This window comes from Penaeus chinensis, chromosome 4, assembly GCF_019202785.1.
Source record: "Penaeus chinensis breed Huanghai No. 1 chromosome 4, ASM1920278v2, whole genome shotgun sequence".
NCBI classification, from domain to species: Eukaryota; Metazoa; Arthropoda; class Malacostraca; order Decapoda; family Penaeidae; genus Penaeus; species Penaeus chinensis.
Window position 1 is genome coordinate 13703674 of NC_061822.1, and position 21307 is coordinate 13724980.

Sequence of the window (21307 nt, forward strand, 5' to 3'; positions counted from 1 at the left end):
TATATCTTTAAAATGTTATCATAAATTGAAATTTCAATTCTCTGATTAATTAAGAACACGTATTAAAATTCACCACATGAATTAGATGAATCTTAAGAGACCAGTTATAAATACGGCAGCAAGTATTTTAGTTGAATCTCAACGCTAAGTTTATTTCCTTTCTATGTGATTATACTGTAAGGTCTGAATGTTGCCTTTGTAATATCATAAGACTTCACTGCAGACGCTTCTCTAAGTAAGGCTAAACAAGCTAGATTCGCGACTCAAAATAGTAGTTACGCATGCATGAACACTTACTAGACATAGAGGTTTCTATTAATGTATGTTTGTGTTCATGGCTGTGTTTTTACAGGAATCTTTTTTTTTTTTTTTTTTTGTATTTTGTAAAAGCTCAGGAAGCTTATAAATTGTATTTGTTGTACTCGCAAAGGCTTTATCTGCGTAAAATTACCGAAGTATTCACAACAAAATTTATATATCAACCAAAGTAGATCCATCAGTGTTACATAAAAAAAAAAAGATATATATATATATATATATATATATATATATATAACACAGGTGACTTAAATGCTCTATTGCTCCAGTACCCCAGCCCCTCCCTCTCTGGTGATCAACATTTACCTAAAGTAGCACCGAACGCAGTGCTATAGAAAGTCTTCTACGTAAGACTTCGGTGCTATGGGCTTCCCGGGCATTGCTAACAGGGAACTTTAAATTTCTCTCCATCTGTCCCTCTATTTGTCTATCTACCTATCACTCTGTCTATCTACCTATCTGTCTATATCTATTTTCATCTGTCTATTCTGTTATGCATCTATCCAGCTAGATAATGTAATGTTTATAGGTCATTCACAGATGAGAAGTGCGTGGGAAAATCTGATAAGCGGGCGGGCTTTTCCAGACGAAGCTACTCACCTGGAATCCTTGTTTACGTCATCAAAGGTTGCCATTTCTTCGCACATTCAATTGTTTATATGTCAATGGAAATTAAATTAATAACAAAAACGCTCCTTTTTGAAGCTGGAACATAATGAGTTTTTTTCGATATGAACGAAACTTACGAAATACGTTAATTTTAGTTTTAAAAAATATGAAAAATATGAACTGGTGGCAACACCTTGCTCTCGCCTGGAGTTCCCTGGGCGAGAGCGGGCAGGCGATGCGACAACGTATATAAGGCGGCACCGTGAATGAATGTTCAGAGTGTAGCTTCCAGCTGAAGTTCAAGTAAGTCACTTCTGTAATATGTGCATTCATTTTATCAAATGCCAAATCAGAATAGGTGCGATGGTATGGTTATAAATTTTATCAGTCGAAAGCATATATAATCTAAAATTAATATATATATATATTTTTCAGCATGGCTCGCAACGTGGCAGTGACCTCCCTCCTCGTGGCTCTGTGCCTCATAGCAGCAGTTGCTGGACACCACACGTACGGCATTGGGGGACACAGACCTGTTGTCCACGGCAGTGGGGTGCTCGGTGGTGTTCACGGAGGTGTCCACGGAGGTGTCCATGGAGGTGTTCACAGCGGTGTCCTCGGGGGTGTCCACGGAGGCAGTGTTCATGGCGCAGGTCTCGTAGGCTCTGGCATCCATGGCGCAGGTCTCGTAGGCTCTGGCATCCATGGCGCAGGTCTCGTAGGCTCTGGCATCCATGGCGCAGGTCTCGTAGGCTCTGGCATCCATGGCGCAGGTCTCGTAGGCTCTGGCATCCATGGCGCTGGATCCTTCAACACCGCTCATTACCCTGGTCTTGTGCCTGGTCACAGCTTCTACGACCAAAGACCCGTCCTCGGATACAACACGTGCAAGTACTGGTGCAAGAGTAATTATACCAACAAGTACTACTGCTGCCAGCGACCTTATCAAGGATAGAATTCTTTATTGATATATATATATATATATATATATATTCTGTTAATCGTCTTCTATAGTACCATAAAACAATTTGTTTGCTCAAAAATAAAGTTTTTTTTTGTATGATATTATCTTTCATATTCCCGTTTTTTTCCACCAGTCTGCAAACTCTTCCATAAATAAACGTTTTCAAAATCACATACACACATAACATACAAATGAATATAGAAATGGATATATATATAGATGCATACATATATATATATATATATATATATATATATATATACTGCACATACTTATACATGTATGAATATATATACCTACATAATATGTACATATGCAGATGTATAATGTTTGCATATATATGTGCATCGGATGTATACATAACCACCTAAGCAGGGAACCTTCAATTATTATATCTTGGTATTCATCAGCTGGATGTTAAGCCAAAAAAAATATCTGTTTGTCGTGTGTGTGTGTGTGTGTGTGTGTGTGTGTGTGTGTGTGTGTGTGCATATATACATAAATGTGTATATATACAATTTTGTTACTTTTAAAGTTATCAAATCAACATTGATAATCCAATTACCAATATTACCAGACATGCCATTCACGTATCATTACCGGAATGCGAGCTAACGAAATATCGGATTCATAACTCTAGACAATTTATACAAAACTGGAACTGACAAAATGAAATAGACTGATTGTCATCACATAAAAGCTAAAGCAATGGGCACATGTTATGTTCCCAACATGGCTTGTAATATTTTCGTACTTAATTCAAAGTTCGCATAGCTAAACTTACATATGTATGTTGATATCCTCAGAGTGTAAATACACACAGACTAATACATTTCTGAGGCTAAACAAGCTAGATTCGCGACTCAAAATAGTAGTTACGAATACGTGAACTTTTACTAGACATAGAAGTTTCTATTCATGTATGTTTGTGTTCATGGCTGTGTTTTTACAGGAATCTTTTTTTTTTTTTTTTTTTTTTTGTAAAAGCTCAGAAAGCTTATAAATTGTATTTGTTGTACTCGCAAAGGCTTTATCTGCGTAAAATTACCGAAGTATTCATAACAGTTTTATATATCAACCAAAGTAGATCCATCAGTGTTACACGAAAACAAATATATATATATATATATATATATATATAACATAGGTGACTTAAATGCTCTATTTCTCCAATACCCCAGCCCCCACCCTCTCTGGTGATCAACATTTGCCTAAAGTAGCACCGAACGCAGTGCTATAGAATGTCTTCTACGTAAGACTTCGGTGCTATGGGCTTCCCGGGAATTGTCATTTATCAATTAATTAGTTCAGTGAAATAATTAAGTTGCGGCAGTAATCACTGGTATGAATAATAAAAAGACTTTAATATGTACGTTGCGCACCACATAAACAAGGATGATTTGCTGTGACTTCGTTTATTTTACGTAGCAATTTAAAGTACATCCACTAATCTTGTCTTTGTAAAGTGATCTAAGCGAATTTAATCGTATTTCCGGTTAAGCATCCATCATTAATAAAAATTGTGATGAAAAAAGTAAGAGCCAATTCGTGAAGATATTTTTCTCAAGCCATATAAACAAAACACAGTTTTTAACCCCTACGAAAATGAGCAAGCCTAATAAAACAGAATAACAATATATTAAAAACGCTGTCCCTCCTCAGCGTCATAGATATTTCATTAAAATAATGAACATATAAATCCGAAAGAATAGAAGTTCGTTAAAACGTCGGTTTTTTTTAAGGAAAGACCGAGCGGATATCACTGAGCTAAGGCTATTCGATAAGGTCGCTGACCCGACCTTTAATACGAACAAGGTCGTGCGCCAAGTTCGTCCACCTCGAGTCTGCGCAGCAAGACATTCTTCTTAATAGTGCCGTCTGCTCTTTAAGACGTTAATCTTAATTTCATTATTATATGATTGCTCGTTTTCTTTAAACTTTTAAAAAGGAAGTTTATTAATAAAAGCACATTGCATATACAAAATAAAAGAAACGCAAAATATATACAGGCTGCAGTTGCTGGACACAGCACGTATGGCATTGGCGGACACAGACCTGTTGTCCACGGCAATGGAGTGCTTGGTGGTGTCCACGGAGGCGACCTTGGTGGTAGTCACAGCGGTGTCCTCGGAGGTGTTCACGGCGGTGTCCACGGAGGTAGTGTTCATGGCGTAGGACTCGTAGGCTCTGGCATCCACGGTGCAGGTCTCGTAGGCTCTGGCATCCATGGCGCTGGATCCTTCAACACCGCTCATTACCCTGGTCTTGTGCCTGGTTACAGCTTTTACGACCAAAGACCCGTGCTCGGATACAACACCTGCAAGTACTGGTGCAAGAGTAACTATACCAACAAGCTGCCAGCGACCTTACCAAGGATAGAATTCTTCACTGATATATATTTTTGTCTGTTAATCGTCTTCTATAGTACCATAAAAAAAATTGCTTACTCATATTCCCGTTTTTTTCCACCAATCTGCAAAATCTTCCATACATTAACGTTTTCAAAATCACATACACACATAACATACAAATTAATATAGAATTGGATATAGATATAAATACATACATATATATACTGCATATACTTACACATGTATGAATATATATACCTACACAATATGTACATATGCAGATATATGTATACTATTTGCCTATATAAGTTCATCGGATATATACATAACCACCGAAGTAGGGAGCGTTCAATTATTATATCTTGGTATGTTAAGCCAAAAAATTATCTGAAAAAGGAATTACCTCTTGCATATGCATGTTCGTGTGTGTGTGTGTGTGTGTATGTGTGTGTGTGTGTGTGTGTGTGTGTGTGCGTGTGTGCATATATTCATAAATGTGTATATATACAATTTTGCTCCTTTTTATAGTTATCAAATCAACATTGATAATTCAATTACCAATATTGCCAGACATGCCATTCACGTATCATTACCGAAATGCGGGCTAACGAAATATCGGATTCGTAAGTCTAGACATTGTATACAAAACTGGAACTTACAAAATGAAATAGACTGTTACTAATTGTCATCACGTCAAAGCTAAAGCAGTGGGTACATGTTATGTTCCCAACATGGCTTGTAATATTTTCGTACTTAATTCAAAGTTCGCATACCTAAACTTACATATGTATATATATTGTGTAAGTGTGTCAGTTGTTTAGATGACATATGGTAGTTAAAAAATTACAGATGATCTGGAATCAAACTATAAATCATAGTCTACTTTATAAGATACAGTAAAATAGAACAATCTTTTCCAGCCACACCTACCTTCCTCCTGTCATTTATTTTCATTGAGCATCTGGCTGATGTGCCAAAAGGAGAAACAGACTTTCCAGGCAGTGATGTCAGGGAGAATCTAGAGTCTCACTCTCCCAAACGCTATCTTTTGCTTTGCCTCTTCCTTTCTTTCTCTTTCTTTTCACTTTATCTATCTATATATCTCGCTCTCCCTATATATGTGTTTGTGTGTATATATATATATATATATATATGTATTAACTTTTCATCTTTGACTGGTCTATTTCGAATCTGGTCACCAATCCTTAATCCCCACAAAGGCAAAATAGGAAAAATAGGTATGTAGATAATGCACAGTGTGATTTCGATACCTGGATTAACTAGTGAGCAACATAATAAAAATAAGGAAATTTGCGCCCGGCACAATTTTTCCAGGTTGTGGTTTCTCGGAAGCTCTGATGACGTCACTTGAGGCTCGTTAGTATTGCAGTATTCAATTTTTGTGACAAATAACATGGAGACAATCAAACGGAATACTTCCTTGTAAAGATTAAAAGAAACGTCTTTTACATTTTTATGCAAGAAATTACTTAAAGAAGAAACTAGTATTGCCAATGAAAAGGGAATAAAAGAGAGAAATCTGAACGCTGGCAACACCTCCCTCCCGCCTGGAGTTCCCTGGGCAAGATTCGCAGCAGGTGAGAGTACGTATATAAGGACGCGCTCTAAATGAATGCTCAGAGTGCAGCTAGCAATTGAAGTGAACGTAAGTCACAATCTGTTCCAATGATATATTAGGTCAGATTGATTTCCATATCACGTATAATCTAGACATATAGGAAACATCTAGACCTTTTCAGATTACTTATAGTATAAAATTAACTATTTTTTCTATCTCTCAGGATGGCTCGTAACGTGGCAGTAACCTCCCTCCTCGTGGCTCTGTGTCTCGTGGCAGCAGTTGCTGGACACAGCACGTATGGCATTGGCGGACACAGACCTGTTGTCCACGGCAGTGGGGTGCTCGGCGGTGTCCACGGAGGTGTCCACGGAGGTTTCCATGGAGGTGTTCATGGCGCAGGTCTCGTAGGCTCTGGCATCCATGGCGCAGGTCTCGTAGGCTCTGGCATCCATGGCGCAGGTCTCGTAGGCTCTGGCATCCACGGCGCTGGATCCTTCAACACCGCTCATTACCCTGGTCTTGTGCCTGGTTACAGCTTCTACGACCAGAGACCCGTGCTCGGATACAACACGTGCAAGTACTGGTGCAAGAGTAATTATACCAACAAGTACTACTGCTGCCAGCGACCTTACCAAGGATAGACTCAGAATTTTCTATGAAATGTATTTATTTGTTGATCGTCTGCCAAAGCATCAGAAATTATTTACTCAAAAATAAAAATTATTTTCACGATTCTCTTTGTTTTCTGTTATTGATCATTTCCTTTATCATGATCTGCAATCCCATCTATATATACACATATTCACATACTTACATAATGTATATAGACCGACAGATAATGTATATGTGTATGTGTATGCATAAACACTCACACAAATGCGAGTTACACGACGCGCAATATGCCTTTATATCTTGAAATATACATGTGACCACTTTATACTCTGCACCGAATCATTTTTATTTAATAAGAAAGGATTTTGAAATTCCGCACACTATGTCACCTGAGTTACAAAGATAAAATGAAAGAATTAATTTACCTATAGAACAAAATCAGATTCAGAAGAAAAAAAATATCTTTGATAGGGTCGTCCCATTGACTCGTCTTACCACTAAAAAATCCATCATATGCTTATAATTTTAAAAAATCCGAAAAAATCCCCCTGCATTTCATTTATTTTCTAAGACGGCCTGTAAACATTACCTATTTTAACTACAACCTGTATGTTATTCACGTAACCATAATCGGGAAGTAAAGCTACTGAAGAAATTAACATTACTGAAAAAAACATGAATAGATTAGCATATATCTTTAATATGTTATCATACATTGAAATTTCAATTCTCTGATTAAGAACACGTATTAAAATGCTGTCACTTCATGAATTATATGAAGCTTAAGAAATCAGTTATGTATACGGCAGCAAGTATTTTAGTTAAATCTCAACGCTAAGTTTATTTCCTTTCTATGTGATTATACTGTAAGGTCTGAATGTTGCCTTTGTAATATCATAAGATTTCCCTTCAGACGCTTCTCTGAGTAAGGCTAAACAAGCTAGATTCGCGACTCAAAATAGTTGTTACGAATTCATGAACTTTTACTAGACATAGAGGTTTCTATTCATGTATGTTTGTATTTATGGCCGTGTTTTTACAGGATTTTTTTTTTTTTTTCATTATTATTGTGTAAAAGCTCAGAGAGCTTAAAAAAATATATTTTTTGTACTCGCAAAGGTTTTATCTGCGTAAAATTTCCCAAATACTCATAACAATTTTATATATCAACCAAAGTTGATCCATCAGTCTTACATGAAAAAAATAATAATAATAATGTATATAATATAGGTGATATAATTGCTCTATTTCTCCAGTAACTCAGCCCCTCCCTCTCTGGTGATCAACATTTGCCTAAAGTAGCACCGAACGCAGTGCTATAGAAAATCTTCTACGTAAGATTTCGGTGCTATGGAATTCCCGGGCATTGTTAACGGAGAACTTTAAATTTCTTTCCATTTGTCCTCTATCCGTCTCTGTCAGTCTGTCTATCTACCTATGTCTATATCTAACTTCATCTATCTATGCTGTTATGTATCTATCCAGTTATGTAATGTAATGTTTATGGCTCACTCAGAAATGAGAAGTGCGTGGGAAAATCTGAAAAGCGGGCGGGCTTTTCCAGACCAAGCTACTCACCTGGAATCCTTGTGTACGTCATCAAAGGTTGCCAATTCTTCCCACATTCAATTGATTATGATATGACGATGGAAATTAAATTACAAAACGCTTCGTTTTGAAACTGGAACATATTAATTTATTTTCTTTCAATATGAACGATAACTTACGAAATACGTTCATTTTAATGAAAAACATATGAATAGTGGCAACACCTTGCTCTCGCCTGGAGTTCCCCGGGCGAGAGCGGGCAGGCGATGCGACAACGTATATAAGGAGGCACTGTGAATGAATGTTCACAGTGCAGCTTCCAGCTGAAGTTCAAGTAAGTTACTTCTGCATTCATTTTTTCAATGCCAAATCAGAATAGGTGCGATGGCATGGTTATAAATCTTTTCAGACCAGACCATATATAACCTAAAATTGATATTCATTTTCCTTTTCAGCATGGCTCGTAACGTGGCAGTGACCTCCCTCCTCGTGGCTCTGTGCCTCATAGCAGCAGTTGCTGGACACCACACGTACGGCATTGGGGGACACAGACCTGTTGTCCACGGCAGTGGGGTGCTCGGTGGTGTTCACGGAGGTGTCCACGGAGGTGTCCACGGAGGTGTCCTTGGTGGTGTTCACAGCGGTGTCCTCGGGGGTGTCCACGGAGGTAGTGTTCATGGCGCAGGTCTCGTAGGCTCTGGCATCCATGGCGCAGGTCTCGTAGGCTCTGGCATCCATGGCGCAGGTCTCGTAGGCTCTGGCATCCATGGCGCCGGATCCTTCAACACCGCTCATTACCCTGGTCTTGTGCCTGGTTACAGCTTCTACGACCAAAGACCCGTGCTCGGATACAACACGTGCAAGTACTGGTGCAAGAGTAATTATACCAACAAGTACTACTGCTGCCAGCGACCTTATCAAGGATAGAATTCTTTATTGATATATATATATATATTTTTTTGTTCTGTTAATCGTCTTCTATAGTACCATAAAACAATTTGTTTGCTCAAAAATAAAGTATTTTTTGTATGATATCCTCTTTCATATTCCTGTTTTTTTTCCACCGGTCTGCAAACTCTTCCATACATAAACGTTTTCAAAATCACATACACACATAACATACAAACGAATATAGAAATGGATATATATATAGATGCATACATATATATATACCGCACATACTTATACATGTATGAATATATATACCTACATAATATGTACATATGCAGATGTATAATGTTTGCATATATATGTGCATCGGATGTATACATAACCACCGAAGCAGGGAACCTTCAATTATTATATCTTGGTATTCATCAGCTGGATGTTAAGCCAAAAAAAATATCTGAAAAAGCAATTGCCTCTTACATATGTTTGTCGTGTGTGTGTGTGTGTGTGTGTGTGTGTGTGTGTGTGTGAGTGTGAGTGTGTGTGTGTGTGTGTGTGTGTGTGTGTGTGTGTGTGTGTGTGTGCATATATACATAAATGTGTATATATACAATTTTGTTCCTTTTAAAGTTATCAAATCAACATTGATAATCCAATTACCAATATTGCCAGACATGCCATTCACGTATCATTACCGGAATGCGAGCTAACGAAATATCGGATTCATAACTCTAGACAATTTATACAAAACTGGAACTGACAAAATGAAATAGACTGATTGTCATCACATAAAAGCTAAAGCAATGGGCACATGTTATGTTCCCAACATGGCTTGTAATATTTTCGTACTTAATTCAAAGTTCGCATAGCTAAACTTACATAAGTATGTTGATATCCTCAGAGTGTAAATACACACAGACTAATACATTTCTGAGGCTAAACAAGCTAGATTCGCGACTCAAAATAGTAGTTACGAATACATGAACTTTTACTAGACATAGAGGTTTCTATTCATGTATGTTTGTGTTCATGGCTGTGTTTTTACAGGAATCTTTTTTTTTTTTTTTTTGTAAAAGCTCAGAAAGCTTATAAATTGTATTTGTTGTACTCGCAAAGGCTTTATCTGCGTAAAATTACCGAGGTATTCATAACAGTTTTATATATCAACCAAAGTAGATCCATCAGTGTTACACGAAAACAAATATATATATATATATATATATATATAACATAGGTGACTTAAATGCTTTATTTCTCCAATACCCCAGCCCCCACCCTCTCTGGTGATCAACATTTGCCTAAAGTAGCACCGAACGCAGTGCTATAGAATGTCTTCTACGTAAGACTTCGGTGCTATGGGCTTCCCGGGAATTGTCATTTATCAATTAATTAGTTCAGTGAAATAATTAAGTTGCGGCAGTAATCACTGGTATGAATAATAAAAAGACTTTAATATGTACGTTGCGCACCACATAAACAAGGATGATTTGCTGTGACTTCGTTTATTTTACGTAGCAATTTAAAGTACATCCACTAATCTTGTCTTTGTAAAGTGATCTAAGCGAATTTAATCGTATTTCCGGTTAAGCATCCATCATTAATAAAAATTGTGATGAAAAAAGTAAGAGCCAATTCGTGAAGATATTTTTCTCAAGCCATATAAACAAAACACAGTTTTTAACCCCTACGAAAATGAGCAAGCCTAATAAAACAAAATAACAATATATTAAAAATGCTGTCCCTCCTCAGCGTCATAGATATTTCATTAAAATAATGAACATATAAATCCGAAAGAATAGAAGTTCGTTAAAACGTCGGTTTTTTTAAGGAAAGACCGAGCGGATATCACTGAGCTAAGGCTATTCGATAAGGTCGCTGACCCGACCTTTAATACGAACAAGGTCGTGCGCCAAGTTCGTCCACCTCGAGTCTGCGCAGCAAGACATTCTTCTTAATAGTGCCGTCTGCTCTTTAAGACGTTAATCTTAATTTCATTATTATACGATTGCTCGTTTTCTTTAAACTTTTAAAAAGGAAGTTTATTAATAAAAGCACATTGCATATACAAAATAAAAGAAACGCAAAATATATACAGGCTGCAGTTGCTGGACACAGCACGTATGGCATTGGCGGACACAGACCTGTTGTCCACGGCAATGGAGTGCTTGGTGGTGTCCACGGAGGCGTCCTTGGTGGTAGTCACAGCGGTGTCCTCGGAGGTGTTCACGGCGGTGTCCACGGAGGTAGTGTTCATGGCGTAGGACTCGTAGGCTCTGGCATCCACGGCGCCGGATCCTTCAACACCGCTCATTACCCTGGTCTTGTGCCTGGTTACAGCTTCTACGACCAAAGACCCGTGCTCGGATACAACACCTGCAAGTACTGGTGCAAGAGTAACTATACCAACAAGCTGCCAGCGACCTTACCAAGGATAGAATTCTTCACTGATATATATTTTTGTCTGTTAATCGTCTTCTATAGTACCATAAAAAAAAATTGCTTACTCATATTCCCGTTTTTTTCCACCAATCTGCAAAATCTTCCATACATTAACGTTTTCAAAATCACATACACACATAACATACAAATTAATATAGAATTGGATATAGATATAAATACATACATATATATACTGCATATACTTACACATGTATGAATATATATACCTACACAATATGTACATATGCAGATATATGTATACTATTTGCCTATATAAGTTCATCGGATATATACATAACCACCGAAGTAGGGAGCGTTCAATTATTATATCTAGGTATGTTAAGCCAAAAAATTATCTGAAAAAGGAATTACCTCTTGCATATGCATGTTCGTGTGTGTGTGTGTGTGTGTGTGTGTGTGTGTGTGTATGTGTGTGTGTGTGTGTGTGTGTGTGTGTGCATATATTCATAAATGTGTATATATACAATTTTGCTCCTTTTTATAGTTATCAAATCAACATTGATAATTCAATTACCAATATTGCCAGACATGCCATTCACGTATCATTACCGAAATGCGGGCTAACGAAATATCGGATTCGTAAGTCTAGACATTGTATACAAAACTGGAACTTACAAAATGAAATAGACTGTTACTAATTGTCATCACGTCAAAGCTAAAGCAGTGGGTACATGTTATGTTCCCAACATGGCTTGTAATATTTTCGTACTTAATTCAAAGTTCCCATACCTAAACTTACATATGTATATATATTGTGTAAGTGTGTCAGTTGTTTAGATGACATATGGTAGTTAAAAAATTACAGATGATCTGGAATCAAACTATAAATCATAGTCTACTTTATAAGATACAGTAAAATAGAACAATCTTTTCCAGCCACACCTACCTTCCTCCTGTCATTTATTTTCATTGAGCATCTGGCTGATGTGCCAAAAGGAGAAACAGACTTTCCAGGCAGTGATGTCAGGGAGAATCTAGAGTCTCACTCTCCCAAACGCTATCTTTTGCTTTGCCTCTTCCTTTCTTTCTCTTTCTTTTCACTTTATCTATCTATATATCTCGCTCTCCCTATATATGTGTTTGTGTATATATATATATATATATATATATATGTATTAACTTTTCATCTTTGACTGGTCTATTTCGAATCTGGTCACCAATCCCTAATCCCCACAAAGGCAAAATAGGAAAAATAGGTAGATAATGCACTGTGTGATTTCGATACCTGGATTAACCAGTGAGCAACATAATAAAAATAAGGAAATTTGCGCCCGGCACAATTTTTCCAGGTTGTGGTTTCTCGGAAGCTCTGATGACGTCACTTGAGACTCGTTAGTATTGCAGTATTCAATTTTTGTGACAAATAACAGGGAGACAATCAAACGGAATACTTCCTTGTAAAGATTAAAAGAAACGTCTTTTACATTTTTATGCAAGAAATTACTTAAAGAAGAAACTAGTATTGCCAATGAAAAGGGAATAAAAGAGAGAAATCTGAACGCTGGCAACACCTCCCTCCCGCCTGGAGTTCCCTGGGCAAGATTCGCAGCAGGTGAGAGTACGTATATAAGGACGCGCTTTAAATGAATGCTCAGAGTGCAGCTAGCAATTGAAGTGAACGTAAGTCACAATCTGTTCCAATGATATATTAGGTCAGATTGATTTCCATATCACGTATAATCTAGACATATAGGAAACATCTAGACCTTTTCAGATTACTTATAGTATAAAATTAACTATTTTTTCTATCTCTCAGGATGGCTCGTAACGTGGCAGTAACCTCCCTCCTCGTGGCTCTGTGTCTCGTGGCAGCAGTTGCTGGACACAGCACGTATGGCATTGGCGGACACAGACCTGTTGTCCACGGCAGTGGGGTGCTCGGCGGTGTCCGCGGAGGTGTCCACGGAGGTTTCCATGGAGGTGTTCATGGCGCAGGTCTCGTAGGCTCTGGCATCCATGGCGCAGGTCTCGTAGGCTCTGGCATCCATGGCGCAGGTCTCGTAGGCACTGGCATCCACGGCGCTGGATCCTTCAACACCGCCCATTACCCTGGTCTTGTGCCTGGTTACAGCTTCTACGACCAGAGACCCGTGCTCGGATACAACACGTGCAAGTACTGGTGCAAGAGTAATTATACCAACAAGTACTACTGCTGCCAGCGACCTTACCAAGGATAGATTCAGAATTTTCTATGAAATGTATTTATTTGTTGATCGTCTGCCAAAGCATCAGAAATTATTTACTCAAAAATAAAAATTATTTCACGATTCTCTTTGTTTTGTGTTATTGATCATTTCCTTTATCATGATCTGCAATCCCATCTATATATACACATATTCACATACTTACATAATGTATATAGACCGACAGATAATGTATATATGTATGTATATGCATAAACACTCACACAAACGCGAGTTACACGACGCGCAATATGCCTTTATATCTTGAAATATACATGTGATCACTTTATACTCTGCACCGAATCATTTTTATGTAATAAGAAGAAAGGATTTTGAAATTCCGCACACTATCTCACCTGAGTTACAAAGATATAAGGAAAAAATTAATTTACCTATAGAACAAAATCAGATTCAGAAAAAAAAAATCTCATTGATAGGGTCGTCCCATTGACTCGTCTTACCACTAAAAAATCCATCATATGTTTATAATTTTAAAAAATCCGAAAAAATCCCCTTGCATTTCATTTATTTTCTAAGACAGCCTGTAAACATTACCTATTTTAACTACAACCTGTATGTTATTAACGTAACCATAATCGGGAAGTAAAGCTACTGAAGAAATTAACATTACTGAAAAAAACATGAATAGATTAGCATATATCTTTAATATGTTATCATACATTGAAATTTCAATTCTCTGATTAAGAACACGTATTAAAATGCTGTCACTTCATGAATTATATGAAGCTTAAGAAATCAGTTATGTATACGGCAGCAAGTATTTTAGTTAAATCTCAACGCTAAGTTTATTTCCTTTCTATGTGATTATACTGTAAGGTCTGAATGTTGCCTCTGTAATATCATAAGATTTCCCTTCAGACGCTTCTCTGAGTAAGGCTAAACAAGCTAGATTCGCGACTCAAAATAGTTGTTACGAATTCATGAACTTTTACTAGACATAGAGGTTTCTATTCATGTATGTTTGTATTTATGGCCGTGTTTTTACAGGATTTTTTTTTTTTTCTTTATTATTGTGTAAAAGCTCAGAGAGCTTAAAAAAATATATATTTTTTGTACTCGCAAAGGTTTTATCTGCGTAAAATTTCCCAAATACTCATAACAATTTTATATATCAACCAAAGTAGATCCATCAGTCTTACATGAAAAAAATAATAATAATAATGTATATAATATAGGTGATATAATTGCTCTATATCCCCAGTAACTCAGCCCCTCCCTCTCTGGTGATCAACATTTGCCTAAAGTAGCACCGAACGCAGTGCTATAGAATGTCTTCTACGTAAAACTTCGGTGCTATGGAATTCCCGGGCATTGTTAACGGAGAACTTTAAATTTCTTTCCATTTGTCCTCTATCCGTCTCTGTCAGTCTGTCTATCTACCTATGTCTATATCTAACTTCATCTATCTATGCTGTTATGTATCTATCCAGTTATGTAATGTAATGTTTATAGCTCACTCAGAAATGAGAAGTGCGTGGGAAAATCTGAAAAGCGGGCGGGCTTTTCCAGACCAAGCTACTCACCTGGAATCCTTGTGTACGTCATCAAAGGTTGCCAATTCTTCCCACATTCAATTGATTATGATATGACGATGGAAATTAAATTACAAAACGCTTCGTTTTGAAACTGGAACATATTAATTTCTTTTCTTTCAATATGAACGATAACTTACGAAATACGTTCATTTTAATGAAAAACATATGAATAGTGGCAACACCTTGCTCTCGCCTGGAGTTCCCCGGGCGAGAGCGGGCCGGCGATGCGACAACGTATATAAGGAGGCACTGTGAATGAATGTTCACAGTGCAGCTTCCAGCTGGAGTTCAAGTAAGTCACTTCTGCATTCATTTTTTCAATGCCAAATCAGAATAGGTGCGATGGCATGGTTATAAATCTTTTCAGACCAGACCATATATAACCTAAAATTGATATTAATTTTCCTTTTCAGCATGGCTCGTAACGTGGCAGTGACCTCCCTCCTCGTGGCTCTGTGCCTCATAGCAGCGGTTGCTGGACACCGCACGTACGGCATTGGGGGACACAGACCTCTCGTCCACGGCAGTGGGGTGCTCGGTGGTGTTCACGGAGGTGTCCACGGAGGTGTCCTTGGTGGTGTTCACAGCGGTGTCCTCGGGGGTGTCCACGGAGGTAGTGTTCATGGCGCAGGTCTCCTAGGCTCTGGCATCCATGGCACAGGTCTCCTAGGCTCTGGCATCCATGGCGCTGGATCCTTCAACACCGCTCATTACCCTGGTCTTGTGCCTGGTTACAGCTTCTACGACCAAAGACCCGTGCTCGGATATAACACGTGCAAGTACTGGTGCAAGAGTAACTATACCAACAAGTACTACTGCTGCCAGCGACCTTACCAAGGATAGACTTTGAATTTTCTATGAAATGTATTTATTTGTTGATTGTCTGCCAAAGCATCAGAAATTATTTACCCAAAAATTAAACATATTTTCACGATTCTGTTTGTTTGATGTTATCGATCATTTCCTTCTTTCCTTTATCATGATCTGCAATCCATCTATATATTCACATATTCACATACTTACATAATGTATATAGACAGACAGACAATGTATATGTGTATGTGTATGCATAAACACTCACACAAATGCGAGTTACACGACGCGCAATATGCCTTTATATCTTGAAATATTCATGTGACCACTTTATACTCCGTACCGATTCAGTTTTATGTAATAAATAGGAAGAAAGAATTTTCAAATTCCGCAGATTATATCACCTAAGTTATAATGATAGAAGGAAAGAATGAATTTACCAATATGAGAACAAAATCAGATTCAGCTAAAAAAAAAAAAAAAAAAATATCATTGAAAGGGTCGTCCCATTGCGTCGTCTTACCACTAAAACATCCACCAATTAAATGTTAATAATAAAAATGAAATACCGAAAAAATCTCACTGCATTTCTTCCTTCATTTTCTAAGACAGCCTATAAACATGACCCATTTTAATTGCAAACTGTATGATATTCGCGTAACCATAATCGGAAAGTCAGGTTACTGAAGAATTTAACATTACTGAAAAAAGGATGAAGAGATTAACATATATCTTTAAAATGTTATCATAAACTGAAATTTCAACTCTCTGATTAAGAACACGTATTAAAATTCACCACATGAATTAGATGAAGCTTAAGAGACCAGTTATGAATACGGCAGCAAGTTTTTTAGTTAAATATCAATGCTAAGTTCATTTCCTTTCCACGTGATTATACTGTAAGGCTGAATGTTGCCTTCGTAATATCATAAGACTTCCCTGCAGACGCTTCTCTAAGTAAGGCTAAACAAGCTTGATTCGCGACTCAAAATAATAGTTACGAATACATGAATTTTTACTAGACATAGAGGTTTCTATTAATGTATGTTTGTGTTCATGGCTGTGTTTTTACAGGAATCTTTTTTTTTTTTTTTTGTATTGTGTAAAAGCTCAGGAAGCTTATAAATTGTATTTGTTGTACTCGCAAAGGCTTTATCTGCGTAAAATTACCGAAGTATTCACAACAAAATTTATATATCAACCGAAGTAGATCCATCAGTGTTACATGAAAAAAAAAAAAAAAAAATACATATATTTATATAAATATATATATATATATATATATATATATATATATAACACAGGTGACTTAAATGCTCTATTTCTCCAGTACCCCAGCCCCTCCCTCTCTGGTGATCAACATTTACCTAAAGTAGCACCGAACGCAGTGCTATAGAAAGTCTTCTACGTAAGACTTCGGTGCTATGGGCTTCCCGGGCATTGCTAACAGGGAACTTTAAATTTCTCTCCATCTGTCCCTCTATTTGTCTATCTACCTATCACTCTGTCTATCTACCTATCTGTCTATATCTATTTTCATCTGTCTATTCTGTTATGCATCTATCCAGCTAGATAATGTAATGTTTATAGCTCATTCACAGATGAGAAGTGCGTGGGAAAATCTGATAAGCGGGCGGGCTTTTCCAGACGAAGCTACTCACCTGGAATCCTTGTTTACGTCATCAAAGGTTGCCATTTCTTCGCACATTCAATTGTTTATATGTCAATGGAAATTAAATTAATAACAAAAACGCTCCTTTTTGAAGCTGGAACATAATGAGTTTTTTTTCGATATGAACGAAACTTACGAAATACGTTAATTTTAGTTTTAAAAAATATGAAAAATATGAACTGGTGGCAACACCTTGCTCTCGCCTGGAGTTCCCTGGGCGAGAGCGGGCAGGCGATGCGACAACGTATATAAGGCGGCACCGTGAATGAATGTTCAGAGTGCAGCTTCCAGCTGAAGTTCAAGTAAGTCACTTCTGTAATATGTGCATTCATTTTATCAATTGCCAAATCAGAATAGGTGCGATGGTATGCTTATAAATTTTATCAGTCGAAAGCATATATAATCTAAAATTAATATATATTTTTTTTTTCAGCATGGCTCGCAACGTGGCAGTGACCTCCCTCCTCGTGGCTCTGTGCCTCATAGCAGCAGTTGCTGGACACCACACGTACGGCATTGGGGGACACAGACCTGTTGTCCACGGCAGTGGGGTGCTCGGTGGTGTTCACGGAGGTGTCCACGGAGGTGTCCATGGAGGTGTTCACAGCGGTGTCCTCGGGGGTGTCCACGGAGGCAGTGTTCATGGCGCAGGTCTCGTAGGCTCTGGCATCCATGGCGCAGGTCTCGTAGGCTCTGGCATCCATGGCGCAGGTCTCCTAGGCTCTGGCATCCATGGCGCTGGATCCTTCAACACCGCTCATTACCCTGGTCTAGTGCCTGGTTACAGCTTCTACGACCAAAGACCCGTGCTCGGATACAACACCTGCAAGTACTGGTGCAAGAGTAATTATACCAACAAGTACTACTGCTGCCAGCGACCTTACCAAGGATAGACTCAGAATTTTCTATGAAATGTATTTATTTGTTGAAAGTCTGCCAAAGCATCAGAAATTATTTACCCAAAAATTAAACTTATTTTCACGAATCTGTTTGTTTGCTGTTATCGATCATTTCCTTCTTTCCTTTATCATGATCTGCAATCCATCTATATATTCACATATTCACATACTTACATAATGTATATAGACAGACAATGTATATGTGTATGTCACACAAACGCGAGTTACACGACGCGCAATATGCCTTTATATCTTGAAATATTCATCTAACCACTTTATACTCCGTACCGAATCATTTTTATGTAATAAATAGGAAGAAAGGGTTTTCAAATTCCGCAGATTATATCACCTGAGTTGCAAAGATAAAAGGAAAGAATGAATTTACCTATAGCAGAACAAAATCAGATTGCGTCGTCTTACCACTAAAACATCCATCAATTATAGGTTTATAATTTTAAAAAATCCGAAAAAATCCCCTTGCATTTCATTTATTTTCTAAGACAGCCTGTAAACATTACCTATTTTAACTACAACCTTTATGTTATTCACGTAACCATAACCATAATAAGTAAAGTTACTGAAGAAATTAACATTACTGAAAAAAACATGAATAGATTAGCATATATCTTTAATATGTTATCATACATTGAAATTTCAATTCTCTGATTAAGAACACGTATTAAAATGCTGTCACTACATGAATTATATGAAGCTTAAGAAATCAGTTATGTATACGGCAGCAAGTATTTTAGTTAAATCTCAACGCTAAGTTTATTTCCTTTCTATGTGATTATACTGTAAGGTCTGAATGTTGCCTTTGTAATATCATAAGATTTCCCTTCAGACGCTTCTCTGAGTAAGGCTAAACAAGCTAGATTCGCGACTCAAAATAGTTGTTACGAATACATGAACTTTTACTAGACTTAAAGGTTTCTATTCATGTAAATTTGTGTTCATAGCTGTGTTTTTACAGGAATCTTTTTTTTTTTTTTTGTATTGTGTAAAAGCTCAGGAAGCTTATAAATTGTATTTGTTGTACTCGCAAAGGCTTTATCTGCGTAAAATTACCGAAGTATTCACAACAAAATTTATATATCAACCAAAGTAGATCCATCAGTGTTACATGAAAAAAAAAAAAAAAATACATATATATATATATATATATATATATAAATATATATATATAAATAAATATATATATATAAATATATATATATAAATATATATAAATATATATATATATATATATATATAACACAGGTGACTTAAATGCTCTATTTCTCCAGCACCCCAGCCCCTCCCTCTCTGGTGATCTATATTTGCCTAAAGTAGCACCGAACGCAGTGCTATAGAAAGTCTTCTACGTAAGACTTCGGTGCTATGGGCTTCCCGGGCATTGCTAACAGGGAACTTTAAATTTCTCTCCACCTGTCCCTCTATTTGTCTATCTACCTATCACTCTGTCTATCTACCTATCTGTCTATATCTATTTTCATCTGTCTATTCTGTTATGCATCTATCCAGCTAGATAATGTAATGTTTATAGCTCATTCACAGATGAGAAGTGCGTGGGAAAATCTGATAAGCGGGCGGGCTTTTCCAGACGAAGCTACTCACCTGGAATCCTTGTTTACGTCATCAAAGGTTGCCATTTCTTCGCACATTCAATTGTTTATATGTCAATGGAAATTAAATTAATAACAAAAACGCTCCTTTTTGAAGCTGGAACATAATGAGTTTTTTTTCGATATGAACGAAACTTACGAAATACGTTAATTTTAGTTTTAAAAAATATGAAAAATATGAACTGGTGGCAACACCTTGCTCTCGCCTGGAGTTCCCTGACGAGAGCGGGCAGGCGATGCGACAACGTATATAAGGCGGCACCGTGAATGAATGTTCAGAGTGCAGCTTACAGCTGAAGTTCAAGTAAGTCACTTCTGTAATATGTGCATTCATTTTATCAAATGCCAAATCAGAATAGGTGCGATGGTATGGTTATAAATTTTATCAGTCGAAAGCATATATAATCTAAAATTAATATATATATATTTTTTTTTCAGCATGGCTCGCAACGTGGCAGTGACCTCCCTCCTCGTGGCTCTGTGCCTCATAGCAGCAGTTGCTGGACACCACACGTACGGCATTGGGGGACACAGACCTGTTGTCCACGGCAGTGGGGTGCTCGGTGGTGTTCACGGAGGTGTCCACGGAGGTGTCCATGGAGGTGTTCACAGCGGTGTCCTCGGGGGTGTCCACGGAGGCAGTGTTCATGGCGCAGGTCTCGTAGGCTCTGGCATCCATGGCGCAGGTCTCGTAGGCTCTGGCATCCATGGCGCAGGTCTCCTAGGCTCTGGTCGTAGGCTCTGGCATCCATGGCGCAGGTCTCGTAGGCTCTGGCATCCATGGCGCAGGTCTCGTAGGCTCTGGCATCCATGGCGCAGGTCTCGTAGGCTCTGGCATCCATGGCGCAGGTCTCGTAGGCTCTGGCATCCATGGCGCAGGTCTCGTAGGCTCTGGCATCCATGGCGCAGGTCTCGTAGGCTCTGGCATCCATGGCGCAGGTCTCGTAGGCTCTGGCATCCATGGCGCAGGTCTCGTAGGCTCTGGCATCCATGGCGCAGGTCTCGTAGGCTCTGGCATCCATGGCGCAGGTCTCGTAGGCTCTGGCATCCATGGCGCAGGTCTCGTAGGCTCTGGCATCCATGGCGCAGGTCTCGTAGGCTCTGGCATCCATGGCGCAGGTCTCGTAGGCTCTGGCATCCATGGCGCAGGTCTCGTAGGCTCTGGCATCCATGGCGCAGGTCTCGTAGGCTCTGGCATCCATGGCGCAGGTCTCGTAGGCTCTGGCA

General features: G+C 38.2%; 3 protein-coding genes across 12 annotated transcripts in view; all 3 read left to right on the top strand.

The window, feature by feature from the left end:
• The first annotated feature begins 1166 nt into the window (after positions 1-1166).
• On the top strand, positions 1167-13600 carry LOC125047166 (acanthoscurrin-2-like). 10 transcript variants are annotated; one of them, XM_047645320.1, is made up of 3 exons: positions 1167-1230; positions 1363-1562; positions 8652-9016. In XM_047645320.1, exons 2-3 carry the CDS (start codon positions 1364-1366, stop codon positions 8909-8911), a joined length of 459 nt encoding a protein of 152 aa, XP_047501276.1. In that variant the 5' UTR covers positions 1167-1230; position 1363; the 3' UTR covers positions 8912-9016. The 10 variants fall into 10 exon arrangements, with proteins under 10 accessions (XP_047501276.1, XP_047501267.1, XP_047501243.1 ...); XM_047645311.1 differs by having other exon boundaries at positions 1363-1502; positions 8580-9016; XM_047645287.1 differs by lacking the exon at positions 8652-9016 and adding an exon at positions 6224-6561 and having other exon boundaries at positions 1363-1640.
• Positions 8298-16006, top strand: LOC125047226 (holotricin-3-like). The gene is made up of 2 exons (XM_047645432.1): positions 8298-8318; positions 15485-16006. The coding sequence occupies exon 2, from the start codon at positions 15486-15488 to the stop codon at positions 15912-15914; it is 429 nt and encodes a 142-aa protein (XP_047501388.1). The 5' UTR covers positions 8298-8318; position 15485; the 3' UTR covers positions 15915-16006.
• Positions 16007-17837: 1831 nt separating this feature from the next.
• The window catches only part of LOC125047214 (holotricin-3-like), a 3726-nt gene continuing 256 nt past the window's right edge, over positions 17838-21307 (top strand). The window contains exons 1-3 of the mRNA XM_047645392.1: positions 17838-17858; positions 17990-18207; positions 21230-21307. The exon at positions 21230-21307 is cut by the window's right edge and continues 256 nt beyond it. Of these exons, the coding sequence (XP_047501348.1) occupies positions 17991-18207; positions 21230-21307 (295 nt within the window). The 5' untranslated portion in view covers positions 17838-17858; position 17990. The remainder of the gene's footprint in view (positions 17859-17989; positions 18208-21229) is intronic.

Bases quoted from the DNA above. Each gene is read 5' to 3' on its own strand.
- LOC125047166 (XM_047645287.1), top strand. From the start codon at position 1,364: ATGGCTCGCAACGTGGCAGTGACCTCCCTCCTCGTGGCTCTGTGCCTC. The intron at 1,641-6,223 runs GTCTCGTAGGCT...TTCATGGCGCAG, and splicing joins CTCTGGCATCCATGGCGCAG to GTCTCGTAGGCTCTGGCATC.
- LOC125047226 (XM_047645432.1), top strand. From the start codon at position 15,486: ATGGCTCGTAACGTGGCAGTGACCTCCCTCCTCGTGGCTCTGTGCCTC.